Below are 26,233 nucleotides of genomic sequence, written 5' to 3'. Positions count from 1 at the left end.
TGTGGTTGCCATGTGGCAAAATTTTATAAACATCTCATAGCAATTGTCTAATTTTGCAAAGTACCACAGATGACAGTAAGTTTTAAATTTCATTCGCTCTGAAATGTACAAGTCAGGGGGTGGATGTGTGTGTTGTTGGGATTTACCTTTGTTATGAGCAGAGGCTCCTGATGCTCCAGCCCTCCTCTGAGCGTAAACCCCCACGGTGCGCCTCCCGACAGAAACACATGCACCGGCCTGCAGCTCTCTGCATCTCTCGTCCTGTGATCCAGATCTGCAGATTTCTGCGACGCGTGCCAAAAACTCTCTGCTTCCGGATAACGAGTGGCTCCCTCTGCATCCATTATACTGTTTACCAAAAAAAAAGGAAAAACGAAACAAAAAACACGAACATTAAAACATTAAACAGACACAGATCATATAACTCAAAGCAGTTCTAGTACTAATACTACAAACTGATGTTTACCAAGGGAACAGGGTTTAAGAGGTTTATTTTCTGACCCAGTCTCCAGTTTCTGTTTACTGTTGTGCCTCAGCTTCAGTGTTGTGTTGATTAAAACCAGCTTCAAATTTTGTAGCGTTTCACTCGACGTCAAGATCTTGACAGTAAAACACAAGGGTCGTCGTAATCATTTTGGTAAACCGATGAAAAATCTCAAGCATTGTGTCTTTAATTACCGAAATAAATCACGCTTTCTTTATATACACATGTTGCACTTCCATCTTCTCCTCCATTATTTCCCAATTTGCAATGGCTGCTTTTGTTTTTGTTATTTCTGTGTTTTTGTTATTCCTGTGCCCACACACTAAATGGATAAAAGCTGGGTTATGGCAAGTCTCTGTTATGGACAAAAATGCCATTTAACTGAAGTTTTCAAATAATATCAGAACATGTCATTATGTTCCAGTGTGCTATACGGTTTTAATTTGGTTAGAAATCAAGTTGTGTACTGAACTGCATCTCAAGCAGAGGTTTCTTGTTGATTGTTTCCATAATGCAACCATAAACCCCTAACTGCGACAAACAATGGAAAACTGATGTCACTGTTGGGTTTTACAGTGAGTTTTTATGGCAAAGCGGGCATTAAAAACTGAAAGGGAAATGCATTTGTTAACTTCTGACAACAAATTGTGACAACGTATTCATATAAAATGGAATATATTGGGCAGTCAGTTTAAAAGATAAACTCGTTTGCATTGTAATCGCAGGATCCTAAAAACAACAGTGGAAAAAAAATGACCCCTTGGAATAACCAAGGTAACTACAAAGTCCTACATTACAGCAGTTTTAAATAAAAAAATACCTTTAAGAAATTTAAGTTAGATAAATTTAAAATCAAATACAGATAATTGAGCATAGCTGAGTATTTTTTTTAATTTGCATTAAGTTATAGAGCTCTTAATCTGAAAAGAGCACGAATACACAAATTAAATAGGAACTTCCCTGGTTGAGGGGAGAAGATTATTTGTTGTTATTTTTATGTATAAAGCGCAGTTGTGCAGGACGGATGTAAACGTCCAGCAGTAAGTACAAGAGCTGCTGTCATAGTCCAGACGCTCTGAATTCAACTTAATGCTCTTACATGAGAGAGAATTAAACACATTATCACTGTCGTCGACCGACAATGAAAAAAATAAACACACACGCTCGGCTAGAATAAATAAAGTTACACCGACCTACTTTTTTTTTTTTTTTTTTTTTACCAAAGAAAGCCTTATAGAAAAAAAAAAGTACAAGCTACGCCGAAAGGTAAAAGCCTCCCTTTTCGCAAGTTGTGTTTGCGACAATATTATCCCCAAACTCTCAGCGGTACGACTGGACTTACCTGGAAACTCCCGTTGGCTGGTGTTGGCTCAACTTGTGGATAAACGGGGGTGAACAGGAGAGCTTGGTCGGGTGGCAGGCAGCTATATCCCAGCTTTACCTCCTTACACATACTTCATCTTCTCCAACACTTTGTGTGACCAAACGGCTCTTCTCGGTCTTCTTCGCTGGACGCCAGGCGGTACTTCCAGTCGAGAACGCGTCCAGTTCGGACCGCGACGGTTCAGTCCGTCTTCTGCTTCTTACACACAGCCCCACAAAGAAACGCTGACACACTTCTTGAGAGTTTAAATGAGCTAGGCTAAGCCTAGCTCTCCCGTCCATGGACACCAGGGATAACCGGTGTGGCACGAGCTGCACACGCGTGCCATCTACCGTTAGTTAGTTAGTTCACACCAGCCAACGGGAAGCTACAGGTGGACTTCTGGCCAGGATTGCGATGAGACACCCCCTGCTGGACATCTGACGCAACTTCACAAACCACTGACTAGATACAGGATTCTATTCTATTCTGGAATGATTAAAAACACTATCTTAAAAAAAAAATAGTTACAATAACAACCCAATGCTCCAAATCGCATCCAACTTTTGTGCTACAGGAAACCAATACCAGTAAATTACTAACGTTTTAGAAAACATACCAAACACATCGTCCCAGTGCTTAAAACACAGAGATATAGTTTTCTTGCTCCCCCTGTGTTAGCCAGTGTGTTGGTGTTGTTTGGCATTGTGACCAGCTTACTTACAAACACTAGCTTGATGCTGCACAAATCCTCACTCTTGCTTGAATTTAGGTTAGGCTAATGCTTAAATGTATTCCATTTTGAAGTGTGTCTGAGAACGAGTTTAACAATAACATGCTTGTGGATTTACCGTGTGGGATTATTTGTATATAATATTTAACAAGCAAGAAAACAATATTTACCATGTCAGATATTTGACTATCAAGGTCATCAACATAGTATATGTGGGTGATGGTTATGTCTGGGATGTCTTTAATTTTAAGAGACAACCAATTTTTAATGTCTCTCCATAGTTTAAAAGAAAAAGGACAGGGAAAAAAAAGATGATTAAGGGATTCGTCTGGACATTCACAAAAGGCACAACATGTTGAATCACATTTAAATCTTTTGGCGTCCATCATGGGAAAGTTCAGACTTATGGCCAGTTGTATGGATGACGTTCATTCATACACAGGTCTTAAATTCCTGTCATTAATTAACTTAAAAGTCTTAAATTGAAGTTGATGAAACCTACAGAAACCCTGACAGAACCTGCGGTTCCGGTGCCAGTCTTTACAAAGTGGCTCTTGTTAACTTCTGACTGAAAAGTAAGAAAAAACTGTTGGTGTTTTTAATAAAGATATAGCAACAAATGCAGAATTTTTAACTTTTTAAGTTTTGGGACGTTTTCAAAAAAATGTTTCCTGCAATGTGTCATTCTTTCTGAGTGTCCAGAAAGAATGACACTAACAGTATCAGTAATATGTTTTTAGGCAGGTTTTCTCACTTACTTCTAAGTTTTACTTCTGAAACTAAAAACACTGAAAATGAAGCCATCTGTGGAGCATAAAGGTCTTTCACTAGAGAACTGGAGAAACACGCTATAGCAGAGAAGTCACTTTTACCTCTTGTCTGATCAGAAAAGGCCAGTGAAAATGCAGCTGCTCCACACAATCCAGTCTTCTGACTTTCTGAAATAACACACACTTCACAAAAGCAAGAAAATGGTTTACAGATTAAATCAATAAAATAGATTTGATATGATAAAGATATGAGTGCATCTTCTCAAGCTATCTTCAAGATTAGCTTCCAGTATGTCAAATTGATTACTTTATATTGTTCTCACTTATATTACAAACTTAGCTTAAATTAACAAAACCACATTTCTTACCATTGTAAACAGCTTCGTTTAGCTGGGCGCTTGCAGGCAACAGGCAAGACCGACAGTAAAGTGAAACCAGTTCATGTGGACTGAACAAATTTGAAAGGGCTGTTCAACCTCAATAGTCTCCAAACGTCCTGAGTTTGTGTAAACTATCTCATTATTTCGAGATTCTATCTCATTATTTCTAGATTCTATCTCATTATTTCCAGATACTATCTCATTATTTCAAGATACTATCTCATTATTTTGAGATTTTAAAAAAAATGCTGCTTCTGCTGCTGCGCAATTATTTATGGTTATAATTCTGATTCTTTAAATATTATTTTCTTAAAAGAGCTGGAGGACACCATGTTTTTTCTTGGTACTAAGTTTCCATCAGCAAAGGTTATTTTAGGGGAAGATTTTAATGTGATCTTTTTCACTCAACTTGATAGACATCCCTCAAGATTTAGAAATGGACAGAACCATATTTTGGACTTTTCTAACCGGCTAAATTTAGTAGATATTTGGAGACATCGTCCTCCTATTGACTCCAATTAGACTGGAGTAACAAAAGCTTTTCAACTCAATCTAGAATTGACTTCTCATAAGCAGATCCCTGTTATAATTTCTTTTGTTGCCTTTATTGTTCTTTTTGCTATTTTATACAATCTTCATATGTATTTGAATATATTTTTGACATTTTGTTTTGAAAGCCTAAATGAAAAAGTACATGTCATTATATTTGACCAATGTATATATATTTATTTAACTTTTGTCTTTCTAGACTTTCACATCAACACCCTCAATATCTGCAATTATTCTTTATTTGTTTTTATTATATTTTAATATTTGACTTTGAGTTAACCTCTGTATGTATGCTCATGTTATTTGTTTGAAATAAAGTAAAAAAAACAAAACACACACATTATTTTTATTCAAACTTGATGAGTTTGCCATTTGTTCTACTGAGGCTGTGACATCACGCTTTTCTCTATTACATCATAAGACTGCAATCTAGAATTTTGGTAATCTAGACAGACACATTTAGTCAGTGAAGAGCTCAACAATTTCAGACAACTTTTCAAACTAACTGATTGCTTCAACAAAAATGAATGACACTGTTGATTCACAAAAGGTTGGTGAAACTATTGATTTATTGGATAAATATAAATTTACTATCAGTACACCGGTCAAACCGATACCCACTGAAAATTTTGTTGGAGACTTGAAAGTACTGAAAAATCAACTGGAAGATATCCGTTTATGTATAAAATCAAGAATTAGTGCAGCAAGGAACGAATTGCAAGGATTGGAAGAGCTGGAGAAACAGTTGGAGGAGATAGAAAATGACACGATGGAACTAGAGGAAGAGAGAGTAATGAAGCCAACGATTCCTGACACAAACAAAGGAAATTTATTGATGAATGTGGCAACGGGCATTGCAGCAGCTGTAGGAGTAGGATTGATGATTGTGGGGGGGATTTCTCTGTGGCAAACATTTTCTTCATTGAAATAAATGCAGCCACCGTCTGAAGTGCGCAAATGTGACCCAGAGAAAAGACATTTTTCTGTCAAACCAGGGGAGTTTGACAGGGTGTGTGCGGACCAGTGGGACCAGTGGGGTCCAGCCCCCTGGTTCTGGAGGGGGCTTTACCACATAGTTTACCCATGTGGGCTTTGGGTGAACTAAACCTGGCAGGATTAGGGTAAGGGTTATGTCGGTGGTCCTTGGACGAGATCCAGGATGTGGGAACCGTGTACCCAGAACGAAGAATATTGGGGCTTGGCCAGTTGCAAGGGGGCCAGGCGACTGGCATCAGGCCGGGCGTATCCAGGGGACTTTTGGGACAGGACTCAACCCTGAGAGCCATCCTCTGGAGCCCCCCGACCGAGATCAGGTACCTCAGGGGAGAATTTATATTTTAAGAGAATTTGGCTGATCTAATGCAGACGTCCGCAGCATGGAGCTCCGGAGCCACAAGTGTCTCTTTAGTCCTTCCAAGGTTCAATAATAACAATAATTGTGAATAAAAATGTTAAAGAACCAAATGATAAAAAAAAAAAAATGTAATAAATCCAAGTTTTAGAAGTTGATGTATCTGTATGGAAATAATTGCTTTGTGTTTTTACAACAGAATAACATTAAATAATATTTTGACTAAAGTACCATAAATTCTAGGTTGGAGTCCTTGTCAAATAGTATTTTGACTAAAGTACCATAAATTCTAGGTTGGAGTCCTTGTCAAATAGTATTTTGACTAAAGTACCATAAATTCTAGGTTGGAGTCCTTGTCAAATAGTATTTTGACTAAAGTACCATAAATTCTAGGTTGGAGTCCTTGTCAAATAATATCTTGACTAAAGTACCATAAATTCTAGGTTGGAGTCCTTGTCAAATAATATCTTGACTAAAGTACCATAAATTCTAGGTTGGAGTCCTTGTCAAATAGTATTTTGACTAAAGTACCATAAATTCTAGGTTGGAGTCCTTGTCAAATACTATTTGACTAAAGTACCATAAATTCTAGGTTGGAGTCCTTGTCAAATAATATCTTGACTAAAGTACCATAAATTCTAGGTTGGAGTCCTTGTCAAATAATATCTTGACTAAAGTACCATAAATTCTAGGTTGGAGTCCTTGTCAAATAGTATTTCGACTAAAGTACCATAAATTCTAGGTTGGAGTCCTTGTCAAATAATATCTTGACTAAAGTACCATAAATTCTAGGTTGGAGTCCTTGTCAAATAGTATTTCGACTAAAGTACCATAAATTCTAGGTTGGAGTCCTTGTCAAATAATATCTTGACTAAAGTATCATAAATTCTAGGTTGGAGTCCTTGTCAAATAATATCTTGACTAAAGTACCATAAATTCTAGGTTGGAGTCCTTGTCAAATAGTATTTTGACTAAAGTACCATAAATTCTAGGTTGGAGTCCTTGTCAAATAATATCTTGACTAAAGTACCAAAGGTTTAAAGGCCCAGTTGATGCCTATATGTATGAATTTGATTTTGTGGATATGTATGTAATTTTTATTTTTTTTTCCTGTTGTGGGCAACGGGGCCCGGCGAATACCCGTGGTTAAACGGACGGCGGAGTCCGGCGGTAACAGGCGCTTAAATTCCGTGTCAAAGGGAAGGGGGAAGAAAGGGAAAAAAGAGGGAGGAAAAGGGGGGAAAAAGAAAGGGAAAAAAAAGGAAAAAGGGAAAAAAAAAAAAAACTTGGTATTTTTGTGTTTATGATGTAAAGCACTTTGAAATGCCTTGTAGCTGAAATGTGCTATACAAATAAAATTTGATTGATTGATTGAACGTAGTTGTTTTTTTTTCTAGATATTCTCCAAATATCAAAATGAAATGTTCAATGAAAAATCTGCAGACTGCACTAATTTATTTTTACCCGACTGACGGAATAACCAGTAGAACAATCCATTTGATGAATTTTGTACAAAAAATAAAATAAAATTCCATCAACTCCTTAAATTACATTTTCTTTTCTTATTTTTTTTATCACTCCTATAAGTCATCAATTCAAAAAAGAAAAATAAAGATGATCAAGTGTAAACTTGTTCAGGGCGGCATCGTTCTCCCTCACAACACGAAAGCAGCTTCAAGTCGATTCACACACAATAAACACGACTCTGGTAATGAACAGCTTTTATTTCACTGTAAACACAACACAAAGTGCCACAGATTCTATGTCACACAAACTCTTTAGACAAGAAACCGCTCATCAGGAGGTATAGAAAAGATGTAAACAGCACAATTTGGACTTTATCAGCATGTAAATCACAATAAGACACACTCAAGAATGCACATTTACAACAAGGAATTTGTACAGTCCTGCGTCCAAGGCATTTTATGTGTGCAGCTTCTTTTTCTTTTCAGATCAAACGGTTAAAAATGACTGTTTCAATGCATAAAAACACCAAAGGTTTATGTTTCTATTGCTTCTTATAAACAGAAAGTTTCACCACTGAAGGTTTTTTTTTTTTTAATTATTTTTATGATCACAGTCAGTAGGTAGTTTACATGCTCCACAGTGCGTCATCGTTTAGTCCTACGGTGAGACTTCTCTTCGTTTAGAAAGTACGGGCAGTAAACAATTCTGCTTTTTTGGACGCTGCTGCTTACAGGTGCAACTTAGCAAACAGGAACATCTCTGACATCATAATTTCAGTAATTCAGTTCAGAAGTGAAAAATATTTCATTAAACTGCCAAAAGTATCCACTCGTTCGGCATCAGACATGATAGAAGCTGTACCACCTGTGAATATTTGTAGGAGAGCTTTGAGTTCAGGAGGAATTCACTATTTCCCCAATGGTCTTATTTGTGAGGTCGGACACTGATGTTGGGCAAAAAGGCCTGACTCACGGACTCTGTTCTGATGGATCAGAAAAGTGTCCATCCAGTTTGAGGTTGAGGCTCTGAGCAGACCAGTCGAGCTTTCCCTCAACAAACTCAGTCCTCCGTGTGTTTGTGGACTTTGATTATGCCGTATTTTGCAGGCACATTTGAACATCAGATGACCATCCACAAACTGTTCCCTCAAATTGTCCAAAATGTTTTAGAATGCTGCAGAATTAGAAATAAAAAAAGTTTGTTTTGCGTATATTACTCAAAAGTTATTTTTGTTTGATTTGGTAAATGTTGAGGGGGAGTGGGAAAGTGGCGATCTGTTTGACCTTCCATGACCTCTAGAAACATTTATCAATGTCTTCAAAACGGTCGTCGCACAAACAAAAATTTGTTTCTGCACAAACGTTTGTTTAATTTGAAGGTGGAGGGGGGAACAACTTCACTCAGCTGCTTGTTTGCCTTTCTCAACCATATTTTTGTCTTTCAATTCATTGAAATAATGAAGATTTGCTTCAGTTTGGCGTTTTTGTTAGCGTTTAGTTGTCACTGTCAAAACTAAATGTCGCTAAGTGTCTAAAGAACCTACATAAATCACAAGCTTCACTTTTGAATTGAGTTACTAAAGTCTTTGATGACATCCTGATCTGTCTTACAAAACCACGTTAGAGCAGCTTTGGCAACTGGCTGCCACATTTAGTTCAGCAACATGTCGATGTTTTTGTTAGGTGGGAGGCAGGAAATGATGTCTAAATTAATCCGGGGGTCTCAAGTTAGACACCAGCCCCAAGAAGAACAAGTGGGTATAAACTACGCATGGATGGATAGTTCCTGTTTCAGGCGGCGTTAACAGCTGCTGCATGTCTCTGACTTTTAGTCCACACAGTTGTAAACATGGAAATGAAAAACAGTCTGCTTGATTCTTGCACTTTTACATCAAGTAAAACCAATCCGGCGAATTTACCTGCTACATTGTTGCCATAAAAAAATTAAATAAATAAAAGTAAAAAAAATACTAGTCAGTTGTTTAAGGCATTCGACTGTAAATCTGCTATTTTTGTAAAGCCAAAGTTTGACCGATCAGAGCAGCGTGAGCTTGTAAACAAAGATATTACAGCGTTTGTTCCCGACTGAACAGCGATGCGTTGTTGAGTGATCACAGTGAGTGTGTTTTAATCCACACACATATTCAGTTTAAAACATGTTTGGCTATTGAGAACCTCCAAACGACGAGACCTTACTCTTTGGTTCTAACGTAATACTTCAGACTTCCCTTTATATAACGTGACACAATCTATTCCCTTATTTGAGAGCAAAACATAAAAAGCATAATAAATTGCTGTTTTCTTTTCATATATTATCACACTGCGCACTGGAAACACTGAGAAGAAAAAAATAAAAAGAAAGCATAAACTGCTAGAGAATGTGATTGCTTTAGCTGGAGGGTGAATTAGAGTCATCGGGTCGATGAAGAACAGTAGCCAGCATAGGACAGGGATCTGAGCCCAAAGCATGAGGATGATGATGATGAGAAGGAGGAGGATGATGACAGAGAAAATGTTTATGTGAGTCCAATTTCCTCCAGCACGCTGCGAGGGGTCTCTGCATCCTGTAGGGGGAGAGCGGTGAGAAAACAGTGAGACCCTGCGAGAGACTTTCTGACCTCTTGAGCTTTTACACAGTTTCTCATGTGATGATAAATGTCTCCTATCTGTTAAATTTGCTGCTGTGCAAATAAGAAGCGCTTCTAAAATCACCACATCCTTCCAGCTACCAAAACGTCACCAAGTGAGGGAGTTTCAGAAGAATCTGATCCATGTTAAAGGGGCGGTATTATGTATACGTTATGTTATGATGTGACGTTGTGACGACATATGAAAGTGGAGTGACAGAAAAAATTAGAGCTTCTTAAAGCAACAGAGGCTCATTTTATGGTGTTAATTTGCAAAATGTAACTTTTTTTAAGTTCTGTTGGAAATATACAGCATATTTAAACTTAAAGGTAATGTTGTTGCTTAATTGTGCTAAAAAACGGCACAGTGTGCCTGGAAAATATATAACACTACCCCTTTAAGACTGCTTTTGTGATTTAAAAGTCAACTTATTACTTTATTTCACCCTCATTTTGGACTGGATTAACTTCTCATTAGTTCATGCATGTCTGGTCATATTGTTCTAATCAGTGTTTATTTAAGAAATCTACATGTTGAAATATTGTTGTAATTTCTCTGTTTAGCTTTCCGACATGCCGCATTTCTGCAATAACTAAAACCAAGAACATGCAACAGATACTGATCTTACAGATTGTATTTGGTGTCATTATGCGTAGAAGTAGATCAGTAAAACGTTTCCTAAATTTGGGCCCACCTTTTTCTTTTTATTCTCAATTGTTCGTGATTTTAAATGTTGACATCGGAGGTTGCTCTGACTCTGCACGCGCTCATACGGATCAGTTTGTTAAAGAAAGAGAAGGAGAGACACTTACTTTGGCGTCCTAAGCCAGCGTTCAGCATAAAGGTAAAGAGAGGAATTTCATCAGAGCAGTGAGACGGAAAATTGACTTCACACAGAAAGAGGATCTGACATTTCAACTGGGATACATCTGTAAAAATGATAGTTTGAGAGAAGAAAGCTCAAACTCTGGAACTACGCCACAGAGACGTATGTTACACAAGAATATTTCTAAATGCATTTTCTTACAGCATGTTATATATTTATGTCTCCTAAATCTTTTCCATATTGCATCAGTCTAGAATAAACTTCAGTATATTTTATTTTGGATTTTATGCAACAGACCAGGCGTCAGATAACGTTACAGCCCAGACAGACGATTTGGACTTTGGTCCAGCTGAACAAACTTTGTTTAAAAACTACATGAAACCAAGAAGCTTATTTAGCTTGGCTTATCAAAAAAAAAAAGTTTTTTGATTTTTAAATGAAAGAAAGGCACTTTTATTTTTTTAGGTTTTAACATAAAGTTATTAAACTATTTTTGCACAAAAACACACAAACGTTTTCAATTGATAATAATTCTTTTTGAAAAGATGCATACTTTGCAACCAAAAGAGAAAAAAATAATTACATTTTTACAGAAAGTATTCCTAAGGCCAATCCTGGTGTTTTTCTGATGCTGCTTTGTATGTGTTACATACAATATGCGTTTTATTTTGATACAAATATTACATAGCCCCTCAGTGGATGATGTAAAGAGATACATGTGGCTCTGTGGGTATGGAGTCAACATCTTCTTGTTGGAATGGACCAGTCAAAGTTTAAGTTGGTCTTTCACATAAAGTACAAATAAAAAATCTCGTAAAATATTTTAAAAAGTTTAAGTGGTATGGATATTTTGCACAATGTTTGGCACAACTGAGTTTCTTTCCAACACTCAACAAAAAAACATGACTATGTTTCCAAACGTCTGCCTGAGTGTTTAAGAAATGAGCAAGGTGGCATCACAGAAATTTTAAATTGAACATTAACAGAAAAAAGAAAAAACTCGCTTGATGGTCATAAATGTATGATTTATTATACATGTTTTTAAAATCAATTATTCCATCACTCAACTCATCAGAGTGGTCCTATTATGATTTTTATATTTGTTGGGTCACATTTTTGTTGAGAATAAGTGGTTCTTGATTTATCCACACAATTTGTATTTAGTGCAAAATCAATTTTAATATAATTCATCTATGAACACTTACCTTGAGAGTGGAAACTACACATGTATTCATATCTAATACGTTTTTAAAATACATCGTTTTAAAATTTTATTTTAAAATAAGAAAATAGAGTAATGTCAAACAAAATGTAGATTATTGCTAGTCTTTGCTATTGTCTCAGACTTATTTCAATGTTGCACAACTTCTAGTCATCGTGGCATGACAGAAAGATTCATACGGATTTTAACATGAATTAAAATCTGACAAAAACACCAAGAAAAAAATATAAATAAAAAACACTCCATATGTGAGTAAAATAACTAACACTAACCCCCAGTCTGTGTTTAAGTAGCTTCAGAGTTAGCGTGACTATACACAGAGAGGTGTTATCTATTAATTTTTAAAATATTTTTTCTATAAGTGCAAACACTCCGGTCCGAACAAAGACCAGAGTGAAACTGCCTGCATGGCTGTGCCGCCGAATCTCCACCAGGGGGCAGTGTTTCCCCACAGAGTGACGGGGAGCTGCGCAGGCGGGCAGAACAAGCTATTCTCCTATTTAACCAAAAACCAATGAGTTTGAAACCCGTCTTCTTGTTCCAAGAATGTCGACAGTCAATTAACCAGGAATTTCACTTAAATTTTCAGTCAGAGCTTCTCAAAAAGAAAAAGACGGAGCAAGAATGTCTAATAAGAGGAAATTGAGCTTCATAAAAAGAAACACAATGGATCATGAGGACACAAGATGGAAACTTTGTTCTTTACAGCAAGAAAATACACAAATATGCCACATATAGAAAGAAAAAAAATGATACAAAATTTAGCAGACCGTTGACAGACATGCAATAATGCATCAAATAAACAATTATAATGGCTACATGAATATATTAGCTCGATTTAAAAGTGACGTTTTCTTGTTCCAGAGGAGCAGTTTTTAAAAATAATTTTAAAAAATCCACCACTGAACTTTAGTATTGGTTTACTTCCTGGACAACACTTTAGGCCGGCTGTCATGTTTCAGGTGGAATTAAAAGTGGGGCCGACGATACACCCCCGAACATAATGTCAGGTGCTCAGAGGCCAGAAAGAAAGGTGCCAGGCACTGAGAAGCGCAGCATGCAGGGCGGACAGCAGCGGCAGCAGCAGCAGATGGTAGCCAATCAGTACACAGGCACATTAAAGTACTCATGACGGGGCTAAGGGAGAGAAAACAAGACAACACTCAGTGGCAACAGCCTCCACCGCGTTCACACTCTGGTCCTCAGCAGCAGGACATGCAGGACACGGAGCAGCAGGCAAAATGCAGCATTCAACGACTTCATTCTTTCCTTTGTATTAAATTATCCGTTTAGACAAAGAGAGTCACACAATATTCTTGTCTACGTCATTAAAGTGTTTGTCATGTTACAACCACCATCTTTAATGTATTTTAATGGGATTCAATGTAATAGCCTGCGAGGAAGTAGTGATGAATTATAATTTAGAGTAAAAACGAAAAAAAAAAACAGTCTTAATCTTAACCCGTCTGTTTCTGTTGAACTCTGACCCTTGTCTTTACACTGCTCTCCATTCCGCTCAGTGTAATCCTACTAATATCAATTGGCAAGACCTTTGTTCAATTGGGTCAGTCACTTTTAGAAGGAATTAATATTTATGTACTTATTTTATGTGAACCTTTTTATCATTTGGTAGAAATCAATTTCACAATTTTTGTGTTTGCAAAAAAAAAAAAGCCAAATTTTGTTGACCATGATTGATTTATCTACAAAAAATGTAAAGGGTAAAACGTCTAGGGTGCGTGAATACTCTTTACAGACACATTCAATAGTATGCAATAACTGACTCTACAATAAACAAAATATAAGAGGAAAAAATCACTTTGTACAAGACTCAACTCAACAATTGTCCTACAGTATATTTCTACAGTAGTCCAGATTAATTACTTCGAGGCTTGTGGCTGTAATCTGACAAAAAGGGAAAAAGTTAATAACGTAATACTTTTGTAATGGAAGTCATTGGCATGAAATCAGACATTATGAACATCTTATAGTTTGCAATTCTTTAACTCCGTCAGTGAGTGAGTCCGTTGTGCAAAGGTAACCCAAATGTGTTCGTATATTAAGTTGAGTAGTGGAAAGTGGCAGTGATGACGCCAACGTTCACAAAAAATTAACAGAAAGACAGATTTTTGCTCACAACAAACTGTACACGGTCAACAGTGAAGACACCACTACCAGGAAACTAGGGAAGGCACTAGAACTGAGCTACAGACAGATTATTAAACTGTGAACAAAGACATACAAAAACAAAAAAAACCTACAGACTCTAGTGGTACAGACAGCCTAAACCCACAGACACAAAGTATTCACCTTAGCTGGCCTAATTTTGGAAAAGACCAGAGGCTTCTGATGCCATATTTGGGACCATCACACCTGTGAGGCAAATATTTCCATAAGGACAAAGAGTGTTTGATCAAATCTACCAACCTACTCTACAACTCGTCTAGAGGAGGTGCTCAAGAAACAAACAAACAAACAAAAAAAACAGGGATCAAACATGGACCACTTCAACATCTACGCCCGTTCATCTCCTCTCAATCCATCTCAGGTGTCTGAACTGCTCACAGTGCTCTGAGGCTTCACTAATCCTAAAGAATATCGACCCGCTGGCAGAAAAGGAAGGGTCTGGTCTTGAGAAAAATTTAATTACAGCCCTATCAAAATAGCTTCCACCAAATCCGCTGTGGTATGTTTTCTAATTACTGGGCTATGTCCTTACTAATGCCTAGAAACACAAGGCAACAGGTCCAAAATAAGCCCCAACTGCCCCTGCACTGTTTTAGCCATGCAGGGCTTATATTCTGATTTCTCTTCAGTTTTTTTTGTCTTGTACAACTTCATTGCAACAGTAGTGCTTTAAAAACTCCAGCTGCGAACCCTGATTACTACTCTGTGCTGTCAAGCAGATTGCTGGTTAAATTGTTTTCCTCTTGTATAACTTGCAGTAACTTCACCACAGGAGGTCTTCTTTTAATGTGGTCTGACTGCTGCTTTCATAACAAAACAACCATGACAAGAGGAGGCGACACAATAAAAACAATTTATAGATAAATGAGCTTGGTTCTTTATTGCATTATAGATGTTTTCTTGTCGTTTTCAAGTTTTATATAATGTTTAACTCAGTGAAGAGCTCAATGGTGCAGGATAAGATTGGTAACAATGTTCTAATTCAAGGATTTCAGGGTTATGAGCAGATATTGGGCAGCAGATATAACTCTAGACTTCCAGACTGAAATCACAAGTAAAAGACCTGCATTCAAAAAAATCTACTCTGTTAGAAAAATAACAAATGTCGTCTGGATAGTTTTATTCTCTTCTCTCTGTCTTAAAGAAAAACCAAAACTTCCCCAATTGACTTTCGGCAAGAAGCATCTTTTAGAAATGAAGGAATGATTATGTAGCCGCAGACATTATCAAAAGTCAAACTTCTTCCTGATGACTTCTGAAGATGTGGTTCATTTGTCAATTCGTACACTTATCTGAGATTGGGTTGTGGGTTTAACAAGTTGAAGACTGGATCTTAAACATCTTAAGACATTCCCAGGCTATCAGCGATACATGGACTCTTTAGTAAGCACTGGGTCCTACCCAGTTAGACGTACAAGGTCCTCATTGGGTATCTTGATCAGTTAATTATATCAAAGGATTCCTTTGAGTGTGGTGGACAGCAGCTCTGACCTGAGTCCCTCTCAGTATCTGTATGAAGGAAACTGCACCTGTTCTTTGTGCCATGATCCATATCTCAGGACCATACTTAGAGGTTGGACGATAGAGTCCTGCAAATTGAGAGCTTTACTTTTTAGCTCTGCTCTTTTATTGCAATTACAGCAGAAGTGCCTCTAGACAACCCTTCAATTCATCTTTGGAACCATCCCACCATAATCAATGGACAAGACACCTAAACTTTTCTGTTTTGGTGTAGATACTGACCCCCAGGCCATTCCCCTTGTTCATTTCGACATCCACGGCCTCAGACATAAGCCACGAGGAATCAACTCTCATTTGGCAGCTTCACTGTGAATTTTTCTCATGCACTCTGAAAGTTTGGCTCTTAAGAGACCAACAAAAATCATATTGTTTGGAAAAAGCAATGACGAGAATCTGACGTTTCCAAACCAGACACAGTCCTTTCCACCTGTGTACCTTGATTCTGGCCCACGAATGCCACAGCCAGCAGCGGGGACAAGGTGGAGCCCAACATGCATTAAGACCAGCTTAACTTCATGCCAAGGTCCTTAAACCTTTAAGCCCCTCCCAGTATCCTACAGTCCTATAACACCTTCCATCAAGATGCTACTGGGGGACAAAGTCCTAAGTCTTCTAAATCCACAAAACATGTTTGAACTGGACAAACTTCAATGACCCCTTGACCAGCTTTGCAAGGGTAAAGATCTAGTCGAGCATGATCAGGGTCAGTTCAAGTTTTGTGATGTTAAGAGTCCACTATTTCTAGCTGGTATTGCTCAGCCGCACACGACCAGCTTCTTACCAGTAAGGTGATATTCTAGGCTCTGCTGCCAGAAATTACTATGCCGAGGCCAATGTCATTGCCTGTCAAGCAGCTTGAATGCACATAAGTTCATTATTTACTCATTTTCATGATTTCTAAAAAAATAAAATAAAATAAAAAAATCAGTGGCTGCAAAACAAAAAGACGAAGTATGTTTTTAAATGTACTGGTCCAGAAAGCTTAAACCTGGGCATCAGAGACGCTTGAAATGTAGGCAGGAAATGTGAATGTGTAGTGGAAAGAAAATGAACACGCCCATTTCTTTTAAATTCTATAATTTGATGTTACGGATTTTGAGGATCGAAAGTAAAATAGTAAATCTGGGACCAAAACATAAGATGTCATAAATATAAGTAGTTTCAACATTAGTTCCATGTTCAATAATCAGAAAGCCAACCAATTTTATTTGTTGCCGTCAGAATAAACATCAACCCTGGTCTCCACAGCTCCACATTCAAAAACCAAAGTCAACATTTATATAATTTAACGTTCCAATTTATCCAATTTTCAACTCTTCTTCAAAAGTAAACTACAAAAAGCTTATCTTTAGCCAAAAAGCGTTGGATTATATTTTAATCTCTGTTAGTAGGGCTGCGTGTGTGTATGGAAAAATGTATAGCTTTGTTCATGCCAGCTAAAGCGCTTTTAGTGCTGATGTATGTTTTGCTCAGAGTTAAGAGACAGTCAGACTGACAGAAACGCATGCAATCAGAAGTTCATGGCACGCAGAGCTGCAAAAACCCATGCTGACTGACTGACTTCATCAGTCTAGTTACCAATTAAATGGGTGGAGGCACGGAAAGGCCTTTACAAGATCTCCTCATTTGGCAAACTTCCCCAGTCTTCACTCTGGCTCTATAAATACAGAATTGAGCCGATCAATTATTTTCCTGCTCCTCTCCGGGTGATTAAAGTGAACATCTTGTTTTCACTCGACTTCTTCTAATATCAGACACCATCCCACTGATCTATAGTACACAGTAAAAGGGAAAGAGCTGAGAAAGAACTTACCACAACCCTCTAAGGACAGAGGACAGTCTGTGCACAGACAGCCCGGCTGTCTGCAAATACACAGACGGCTTCACCATTGTGTCCTCTGGCATTTTGGACTTGCCTGGCAGCGACTGCCTCACACAGATAATTACAACAGGACTCATTTACATTTCCTGACAGTGGATTTATGAATATATTACCTAACCATTTCACTTCAGTTTTGCCCAAATTCATAATTGAATTTGGTCCAATTTGTAAAACTGGAGACTTCTTGATGCTCCCAGTTTTTATACTTTAATGTACAATACTTTCACAATAAGATAGAATTGGTTCAAGTTAAATGATCTTTAATTCATGCGCTGTCCACCAGGAGGATGTTTGTGTATTATTGGTACATTTTAAGCCAGTAACATATGGTGGGGTTCAAAATCCTACAAACCTGTGGAGGATTTTGTCACCATGTATAGAAAAGAGTGACTCTGTGTTCTCTCTGAATAACACTACTTTTCTCTGGTGGATGTTAATGGGCTCGTCAGCAGTGACCTGATTTCCCTTCCAAGAACTCATTAGCTGGGGCCTTTTGGAGCGCTATCCCACCAAATGTTGAGGAAAGAAATACAACAAACCCATCAGGCTGCTGCCTAACTGCTTACATTCATTCTGAACTGGGTTTTATCAACAATTTCTTTGTTGTAGCAATGCTTCTTGGTAATAAATCTTAAACCGTTGGATATTTCACCCTAAATGGTGCCACAATTTGTATGCAAAGTGCATTTGTGCAGCTGAGTTGATTATATGGGTTAGGCTCATGAAAAGCTTGTCAAATCGACCTAGACCATGCCAAACAGCTTATTGGTGGAGGCAGTGTGATGTTATGAGGCAGCATTTCTCTCACAGGAAAAAAACAGGCTTGTCATCACTGGAGGCAATCTTTGTGCAGAGTGATATGGACATGAAATACTGCAACCATTAGCAATTCCATTTTCTTCACTGTTAAGCAGGGTCTATGTTGCGCGATTATCAGACATCTTAGCCAAAATCTCTTGTCGCAAAAGAAACCCTCTGATTATGAGCTTGAATCGGTGGTCTGTGGACATTTGGTGTTACAGATAGGTTGAGAACTGATTAGGAGCTTCTATGACCAACGACGACCTGCGACAAATATCAAGTAGTGTGTGATATTTTCTTGGCAAATCGTAAAGTGTGACTTTGTCTTCTTTTGCGAAACCATGAGCGTTTCTACGGTTGTCTCACTCCCTTCCCTCTGCTTCAACTCCATCTTTTCTCTGTCCGACTTAAATAATAAATCCATTAATATCCACAACTTACTGTCTATTTAGTACCATCCCTGCAACACTACATCTAGGATTTGGGAATGGAGAAGAAGAAACACTTTGGATACAGTTTTGTTCTGGCCTGATCCACACTGAACATCTGTTCATCTCAAATTGATGTGCACAACCAAGCTGGTTGTTTCCCATAAATCCTGGTTGAAGAATCACATTCTGTACCACAGCAGTCTGTGACCAAGCTGGTTCCAGCATGAGAAAAAGGTGTCATGCTGTAGTGGTTGTATATAGTTCTCACACACCTCAATAAGCTGTCGAATATGTCTCATTTCTCCAAACTTCAATCATCGAGTCCCATAAACAACAACAAACAAGAGTCAAAAAGCAGAATATGGTGTTTGGGATAGGCGGAAAGGATTAAGCAAATTTATTTGGGCGCAACCCATGTACTTTACTTAACCCACAAATGAACCTAGCTTACGAATGAGGCATCATTTACAAGGAAAACACAAATCTTCTCAATATTTGTGCCAACTATGCATGTCCCTTATCATAGTGAAGTTGGATTGTTTTGTGGTAAGCGAGCGGGTCGAACATAACTTGGATGCCTGAGAATCTCCACTTAATGAGTTTTCTTGTAGTAATATGTGAAGCCTTGATCCCAGAACTACTATGGATGTTAACCATAGTTAACATCCATAGTAGTTACTGATGCCCTTTGAACATGTGAACAAACGCTTCATCATGCTACAGAGTTAACATTTAAAGGGCATATATCATCATGTTTGCATTTTTTTTCACTTGTATTTAGGGAGAACTGTATACATATATATATTTTAAAGGCACTCAAGCTAAAGGCAGACAGGAACTTCATCAAAAAAACTAAATTGTAAAGAGTGATGACTTTAGGTGTGAACACTGGTCATTATAACGTACCCTGACCCAAAACCACCTGTTCAAGCACAAGTTTATTTATTCATTTGGTGATTTCTCTAAAAAAAAAAAAAAAAACTGCTGCGATACCATGATAGCTCTATTACCAAAGTTATGTTGTTAATGTGTAAAATGGAAGCAGCTGAAAGTGTCACTTTTTTCAGCCTATGCCTTTCTTGCCAGGGCTTTGCTGCACTACAGTAATGCATCTGGAAAAAAGTTATTCCAAGGACACACTATCATTTCACTCAACTTGATTATTAACTGTGTAATATCAACCAAAATATGTTTTGGTGCAATAAAATCTCAAGCTAGTGCTAAATCAACATTACTGCTGTAAAATAGTTACAGAAAGACCAACTTTATGTTTCATATTTAGAAGATTTTTAGGTTTTTTGGCTTCAAGCTATGATGATATTTGCCCTTCGATAACTGTGACTCCATAAGACAAAAGCTTTGCTATAAGGTCAGTATGAAGCAGATAACACACCAGAAACTCTCATTTTCATGTCATAATCCAGATGTCAAATTTGACCATTGCTGGTGTGTTAATTCTGATGGCTATAGTCTATCTAGGGCTACTGATCTAATACTACAGGAAGGCCTACATTGAGTTTAACAAACTGTACCTGCAAACAGACGCATCTGAAAGTCTATATTCTGCAAATCACAACAGCAAAGAATACACAAGCACAGAGAGAAACATGTCAGTTTCAATCAAGATTAAGCGACCCAAATGGAAGAAACATAAAGCACACTGAAGAGCATGACGAGACAAAATACAAAAAATAAAATGAGGTAATATTTAAGAACCAGAAAAAAATTAACCAAGAGTTACAGCAGATATGTGCTGGTGCATTTACACTACCAGATATATTTGTTTTGTTATAAATGTGGGGTATTTCTATGCCTTTGCACTCACCGACCAGGTACAAAGCTCTTTAGATTTTGAAAAAAGTCAAAGCCCGAAATGTATTGTTTTTGTTGGATGATGTATATACATTGCCGTATTTTTGACTTCTTCTAACATCTTAAAAACTGATATCCTGCAGACAAAGTGGTGGCAAAGCAGTTCCAGATAGTCGGGTCAAAACTACATGGCTTCTCAACAACAAAACTAACGAAAAAAGTAATGTGCCTCAACACACACAGCTCCAACTGCACTGGTTTTAGGACAAAATCCTGTCTGATGTCATGTAGGACTGTGAATTTTCAATCCTGACACCAAGTCAGGTTTTCTGGACAGAATAAGTGATTATAATAAGAAAACAATATATGCACACCGACTCCCATTCACCAACATTTACAGGCTTTCTCAGTGAGTTAGTGACCTGTATCACTTGCATCTGTTTACTAGGCATTAGTCATCGTTTTGAAAGCTTGTTCATTTTATTCAATTGACAAACATTTAAAATGTATTTTCAAATCTAATGAAAAAGTAAAAACTACAAAGGGAGTTTATTGTTATTTAGGAACAAGACCTATTATTATCCTCATTAGTAACCAAAATTCTCACTAATTTAACCATTATTAAAATGCAGCAATGATACAATATAAAAGATGCATTTTATTTGTCATTGATGTAAAAAAAAAAGAAAGAAGAAAAGAATGGAAATGAGCTAAAATGTTAAATTATTATAATAATTACTGCTTTACCAGTGAGTGCTGGTCTTACCTCCTGCAGCAGGTCCGCCTGCTCGATGGCCTTCAGAACGTTCTTCTTGGACGTTTCCTGAGCCTCACCGCCCAGCAAAAACTCATCCAGAATGAAGTAGGCCTTCTCAAAGTTGAAAATAATGTCAAGCTCACAAACCTGAAAAAGTAAATGTACACAGTACACGTTTATATTCATGTGTGGTGATTGCTAAGCTCAACGAGTGGCAGCCTCAGGCCTTGCACACTTATAGCTGGGCCTTTATAAAAACAAATATCTTCATCACATCATTTAAAAACAAGATTGTACACATGCAATCTTGTTGCATGTGTACAACAAGATTGTACAAAAAAAGATTTTGTCCACATGAACTTGCACAAATGAGAGGGTTTATGAACTTTGTTTTAACATGCCAAACCAATATGGGGCAGTGTAGAGCACAGCTAAAACCTCTTAGCCAATAAGATTGCTTCAAAACGAAGCAAATGAAACCAAAGACGATGTCGATGGGAATTGTGTCAAACAAGTATGTGGATGATATATTGGTACTTTGTTTGTCACAGACTGCAATGCGCAGGACCACAAAATCTCCATTTTCCCACGTACACACACAAACCCAAGTTTTCTCAAATCCCCACTTTGGTTGGAACTTTTATAAGTAATCATTTTTAATGACATTATACAGAGTTTTTGTGTGGCTGAAAGGCCAAAACACATTAAAATGTGTCTCTTTCCCAGATATCATGGTGCACTTTTTGTTAGAAATAACAAAAAAATTTACAATATAACACAACATGTCTGGAAACTACCTGAGTGAAGTTGGCCCCCCACCTTCTTCAAATCAGACAAAATGGGTGTCAATTAACTCGAATACGATTGTCTGATTCGAAGAAGGTGGGGGGCCAACTGAACTCAGGTCTGGAACCTGAGCAAGAGATCCAAACGCACACTCCCAAAGTATTTATCCAGCAGCTCCACGTATCTGTGGATGATTTCCAGAGTGATGAGCTCATTGTCCTGGTCCTCTATGGCACAGCAGAAATACAGGCTGGCATATCTACAACATAGCAAGAACACAAAGCGCTCAAATAAACATCTTTTCCCTTAAAGAAAAACACCAACAGAAAAACACAATATTTAGAATCACATTCACCATTACAACATCAGTACAATCGTAAAGGGTATTGCAAATGATCATGTCATAATTTTCAGCAACTTTAAATATGTTCTGGACATGGTGCAGCACCTGGTAGGAAGAGATGACTTTACACATTACATAGAAGTGATATACAGTACAGCGTCCCTTTGCACTTAAATGCTGTTGAAAGAGGAGTTCTCGGCCATTATTAAAAATGGCTGCTCACGGTGCGCAGTGTGTTCATTAAAACACCAGAAGCCAGAGGAGGATGCTGAATCAGTTAAGCCCCTGCCACAGTTCTTTATCCCCGATAATCCCAGAGACTCTCTTTAAGCATGTGATGATTGGCTAATAAAGAAGCTGGTCAGCTGGTCCCCTCCAGCCTCAGGGCGGGGCGAGAGGGAGGTGGCGAGGGATGATGGTCTGCAGAGTTGCTTTACGGAAACAAAAAGGCAGTTTCTTGCTTGTACTATGATCCGTTTCCTGTTACTGATTCAACTTCATTACTTTTCTCTTTTGCAAGTCATCATGTATTATAACTAGGATGCTTTCCTTCATTAAAAAAATTCTTATAAGGATTTATGACTTTAAACGTTTAGCTTTAGTAACAATATACTTCTGATCCTGCTGCTGATTCCCTGAAGGAGCTAATTGCTAAACATAGTCCAGCTGTGTGTAATGTAATCTCAGTATAAATCCAGACAGACATTATGAAAGGAGACATGTCACTGCAAAAACACAAAATATTACCAAGTGTTTTGTGTAGTTTCTAGTGCAAACATCTTAGTATGCCTGAAATAAAACAAAACTAACTTACTTGTTTAAAGTCAATACTTGCCTAACATTACAACGTGGAAAATTTGTCTGCCAGTAGTCCTAGTACTTCTTTAATCAACGTCAAGGGATTATTTAGTTAAAACAAGCTCCTATATTTGCCTGAAAAGTCACTTGGAAATTAGTTTTGTCATATTTCAAATCCACTTCAGTGAAAGTACTGAACTAATTTATAATACATATATGTAAATATAAAAATACAGCTAACATGTTTCGTACCTCTTGGCCTTTCAGCGCAGGTTGAACATTACTCAAGCGATCAAAACCCACTTTTCCCTTTCAATTCACTCTGTGCGTTTTCAGGAATCAAACTTAAATCGAGAATCTGAGGCGAGATTTAAAAACTGGTGTTCATAGACACACTCCATCCAGTCTGACTGAGTTTGAGCTATTTCATTAAGGAAAGTGGGCAGTCCAGAACAAAACCAGCAGTGACAAAAACCCTTTTCATTACTCAACTACAGCTTGTAAATAAACCTGCCTCCATAGGCACCTTCAGTTCCATGTTAATCTGTTCAGGCTGGGCCACCCAGCCTCGCCAGTAGTCTGCCTGCTTGCCCGTTGGCACAGCAACAGGATATAATGCGGGGAAAATTGATACTCCTCCTACTTGCTGTCTATTCATGATGGTTTTATCTCATTGCTGACAGCCGTTCCTGATCCACCTGACCAATTAGTCAAAGAAGGTTCAGATAAGATCAGGTTCTTGGAGAAGCCCAATCACCACCCACCTCTTATAAACAATCTTTAGATCCCTCCACTCCAGAAAGCTGCACATTTTAGGCTTCCGGGCCAGGACGGTCTGCACCAGCTCTCTGGTGATCTTCTTTTTCTCTTTGTCAGACAGAGGCACGTACCATTTCTGCAGCCGGAGCTTGCCTTGACGACTGAACAGAAGCATGAACTGCATCTGAAACGAAGGGATGACAAAACAAGAGATGTGAATGAAAAGATGAGAGGAAGGAGTGGGCGGCAAGGAGAGACACTCGCACAATACGACAATCAACGTATAAAAAGATAAAAAAGAAACAAAGAGCCAATTCTCTTTATGTGAAGGAGAACATGAAGCCATTCCGGTTCTGACAAGTTACGCCAAATTAAGAACGTCGACATGGATGTAGTGTTTAAGCTAATGCCATAACTCTACATTTCACTAAAAATTACATACAGACTATGGATTAATATAAAATAATACTAGATTGAATTAAGTCCTAAAAATGAGCAAGTCATTTTTAAAACTGATATTTTTTTTAAAAAAAAGTATTTTCAATCAAGCATAGCATTTCTGTATTAAACATAATTTTATTGATCTCATGTATTCTTATTTTCTATTAACCTAAATTAATTGTGGGGAGGACGTCTGAGCTGTGAGCAAAAAAAACAAAAAACATCTAGAAAAATAATACATCAGTGTGTAACGAATCGAGAACACATTTTTCCTTATTTGTTTAAATATGAAAATAAATATAAATATATTAAAATTTCTTCATAATGGAGTTGTGAAAAAGTATTTCCCTCTTTAGAAATGTCTTTTTTTTTTTTGCTTTTGTGTCACATTTAAGATGAGAGAGGAGTTCTAATATCAGACAAAAAATGATCTGCTTAAATATACAAAATGGGTTTTTCAAACTATATTTTCACTTTCTGATAGAAAAACAAAACTATATAAAAACATAATTACCACTCACCTGCTATCTAATTGCAAGCACTTTTGCAAAACTAATCACTAATTGCCCCTTGGCAATAACTCCCATCAAGCATTTGGGAATCTTTTTATTTTTATTTTTTAACAAACTCCTGGAGTAATTTGGGTAAACCCCTCCTGGGAAAGTTCAACATTCTCCCATGTTCTCTACAATTGTAGACAATGGACCCTCTCTAGACTGACGCATGTCAATGGCTTTGTTTCCCCAACTGTACCTGATTTTCTTTTATTTATTTATTTATTTATTGTGGTATTTGTCGATTAATGAACCATTTGCAAATTGCCTTATGTCTTTACTAATTGTACCTTTGTCTGGAAACAAAATCTTAAAGTTGAGAGAGGAAAAAAAAAAGAAGAAAAAAAAAACATGGAAAATGTGTAAAATGAAAAATAACCTCAACATTGGGGGCAAAGCCACCGGTGTCTTTCAACTGTAGTGACGTCTCTGGAGGCAACTACAGCTACCAGGAGGAGCAGAAATATCAATAACTAATGTGACCTAAATGAATTAATTAATTCAAAAAAAAATTTTTTTCCTTGTACAAAAGAGTAACCTGCTATAAAAAGTGAAATAAAATAAAATAAACTGTCTCACAAGGTTAATGTTTATATATACTGTTTTCACAGAGCTCTATTTTAGTATCGATTTAATTTTTACCTGAAAGCTAAGACAATAGCCTCCTAAAATGAGCATGACGCGTTCACGGTGTTTCCACGTCAAAGTCCTTCCAGCTGCCAAACTATTGGGTTAATTAGCACCAGTTGGTCAGACGTCATCTTACCGTTATGAACACAGCGGAGCGGAAGTACCTTTTAACGCCGTTATTCTCCGGTTTGCACTAGCAAGTTTTCACGTCAGCCACGCCGTCTAAAACACGACATTCCACCCATAATTTCAAGCCTTTTTAATTTCACGTTCCAGCAGCACAGCTTTAAAGCTACTCACCATGAATAACTGCACTGTATTTCCGTCTGAAGATACGAGCAGCCTCACTTCCACCGTATAACATAGGCAGGTGAAGCCTCGCCTTCGATTGGCTACAGACAAAGCTGGCCACGGCTGTGATTGGCCAATACGCGTCGACAGTGCCCGCCTTCTAAGTGCTTTAATTCGGCACTCTAAACCTTATTGGATGCTTCTGACAGCCATCAAATCACGACTTTGCGCTTAAAAGCGTCGCATTTCAGACCGAAGCCCCCGGGATACCGTGATTTTCTTAAAGTTTTAAAGAAAGTAATGTTTATTTAACGTAGGGCACGGACAATGACATTGTAAGTAAGCATATATTAAAGGAAAATGAACGAGAATCAGGTCTGTATCGATCAATATTTAGATCAGTTTGAAGTCTGCTGTGAATGAGTGAATCTCAGATCCAACCTGCCCCAGATATTCTATTTTCTATAC

General features: G+C 37.6%; 2 protein-coding genes across 9 annotated transcripts in view; both read right to left on the bottom strand.

The window, feature by feature from the left end:
• shroom2a (shroom family member 2a) overlaps positions 1–2,239 on the bottom strand; it is a 39,898-nt gene extending 37,659 nt beyond the window's left edge. For both annotated transcript variants that reach the window (XM_055049091.1, XM_055049101.1), the window contains exons 1-2: positions 1,827–2,239; positions 147–348 (exon numbers count right to left, since the gene is read on the bottom strand). In XM_055049091.1, the coding sequence (XP_054905066.1) occupies positions 147–344 (198 nt within the window). In that variant the 5' untranslated portion in view covers positions 345–348; positions 1,827–2,239. The remainder of the gene's footprint in view (positions 1–146; positions 349–1,826) is intronic.
• A 5,095-nt stretch (positions 2,240–7,334) lies between these two features.
• Positions 7,335–25,864, bottom strand: LOC129370590 (AP-1 complex subunit sigma-2). Of its 7 annotated transcripts, none has more exons than XM_055046684.1 (9): positions 25,775–25,864; positions 25,611–25,696; positions 23,855–24,033; positions 22,100–22,208; positions 21,173–21,310; positions 20,127–20,157; positions 14,083–14,145; positions 10,537–12,909; positions 7,335–9,660 (listed from the first exon to the last, which is right to left on the bottom strand). In XM_055046684.1, the coding sequence occupies exons 3-7, from the start codon at positions 24,031–24,033 to the stop codon at positions 14,093–14,095; spliced, it is 510 nt and encodes a 169-aa protein (XP_054902659.1). In that variant the 5' UTR covers positions 25,611–25,696; positions 25,775–25,864; the 3' UTR covers positions 7,335–9,660; positions 10,537–12,909; positions 14,083–14,092. The 7 variants fall into 7 exon arrangements, with proteins under 7 accessions (XP_054902659.1, XP_054902676.1, XP_054902651.1 ...); XM_055046701.1 differs by having other exon boundaries at positions 25,639–25,696; XM_055046676.1 differs by lacking the exon at positions 25,611–25,696 and having other exon boundaries at positions 25,775–25,839.
• Between the last annotated feature and the right edge of the window lie 369 nt (positions 25,865–26,233).

This window comes from Poeciliopsis prolifica, unplaced genomic scaffold, assembly GCF_027474105.1.
Source record: "Poeciliopsis prolifica strain line A6 unplaced genomic scaffold, Auburn_PproV2 SCAFFOLD002, whole genome shotgun sequence".
NCBI lineage: Eukaryota > Metazoa > Chordata > Actinopteri > Cyprinodontiformes > Poeciliidae > Poeciliopsis > Poeciliopsis prolifica.
Note: the sequence above shows the minus strand (reverse complement) of the source record. Positions and strands in the feature narration are given on the sequence as shown.

Coding starts and splice junctions, on each gene's coding strand:
- LOC129370590 (XM_055046676.1), bottom strand. Junction 22,209..23,854: donor CTAAAGATTGTTTATAAGAG/GTGGGTGGTGAT, acceptor GCTATGTTGTAG/ATATGCCAGCCTGTATTTCT. Junction 21,311..22,099: donor TGGATAAATACTTTGGGAGT/GTGCGTTTGGAT, acceptor TTACTTTTTCAG/GTTTGTGAGCTTGACATTAT.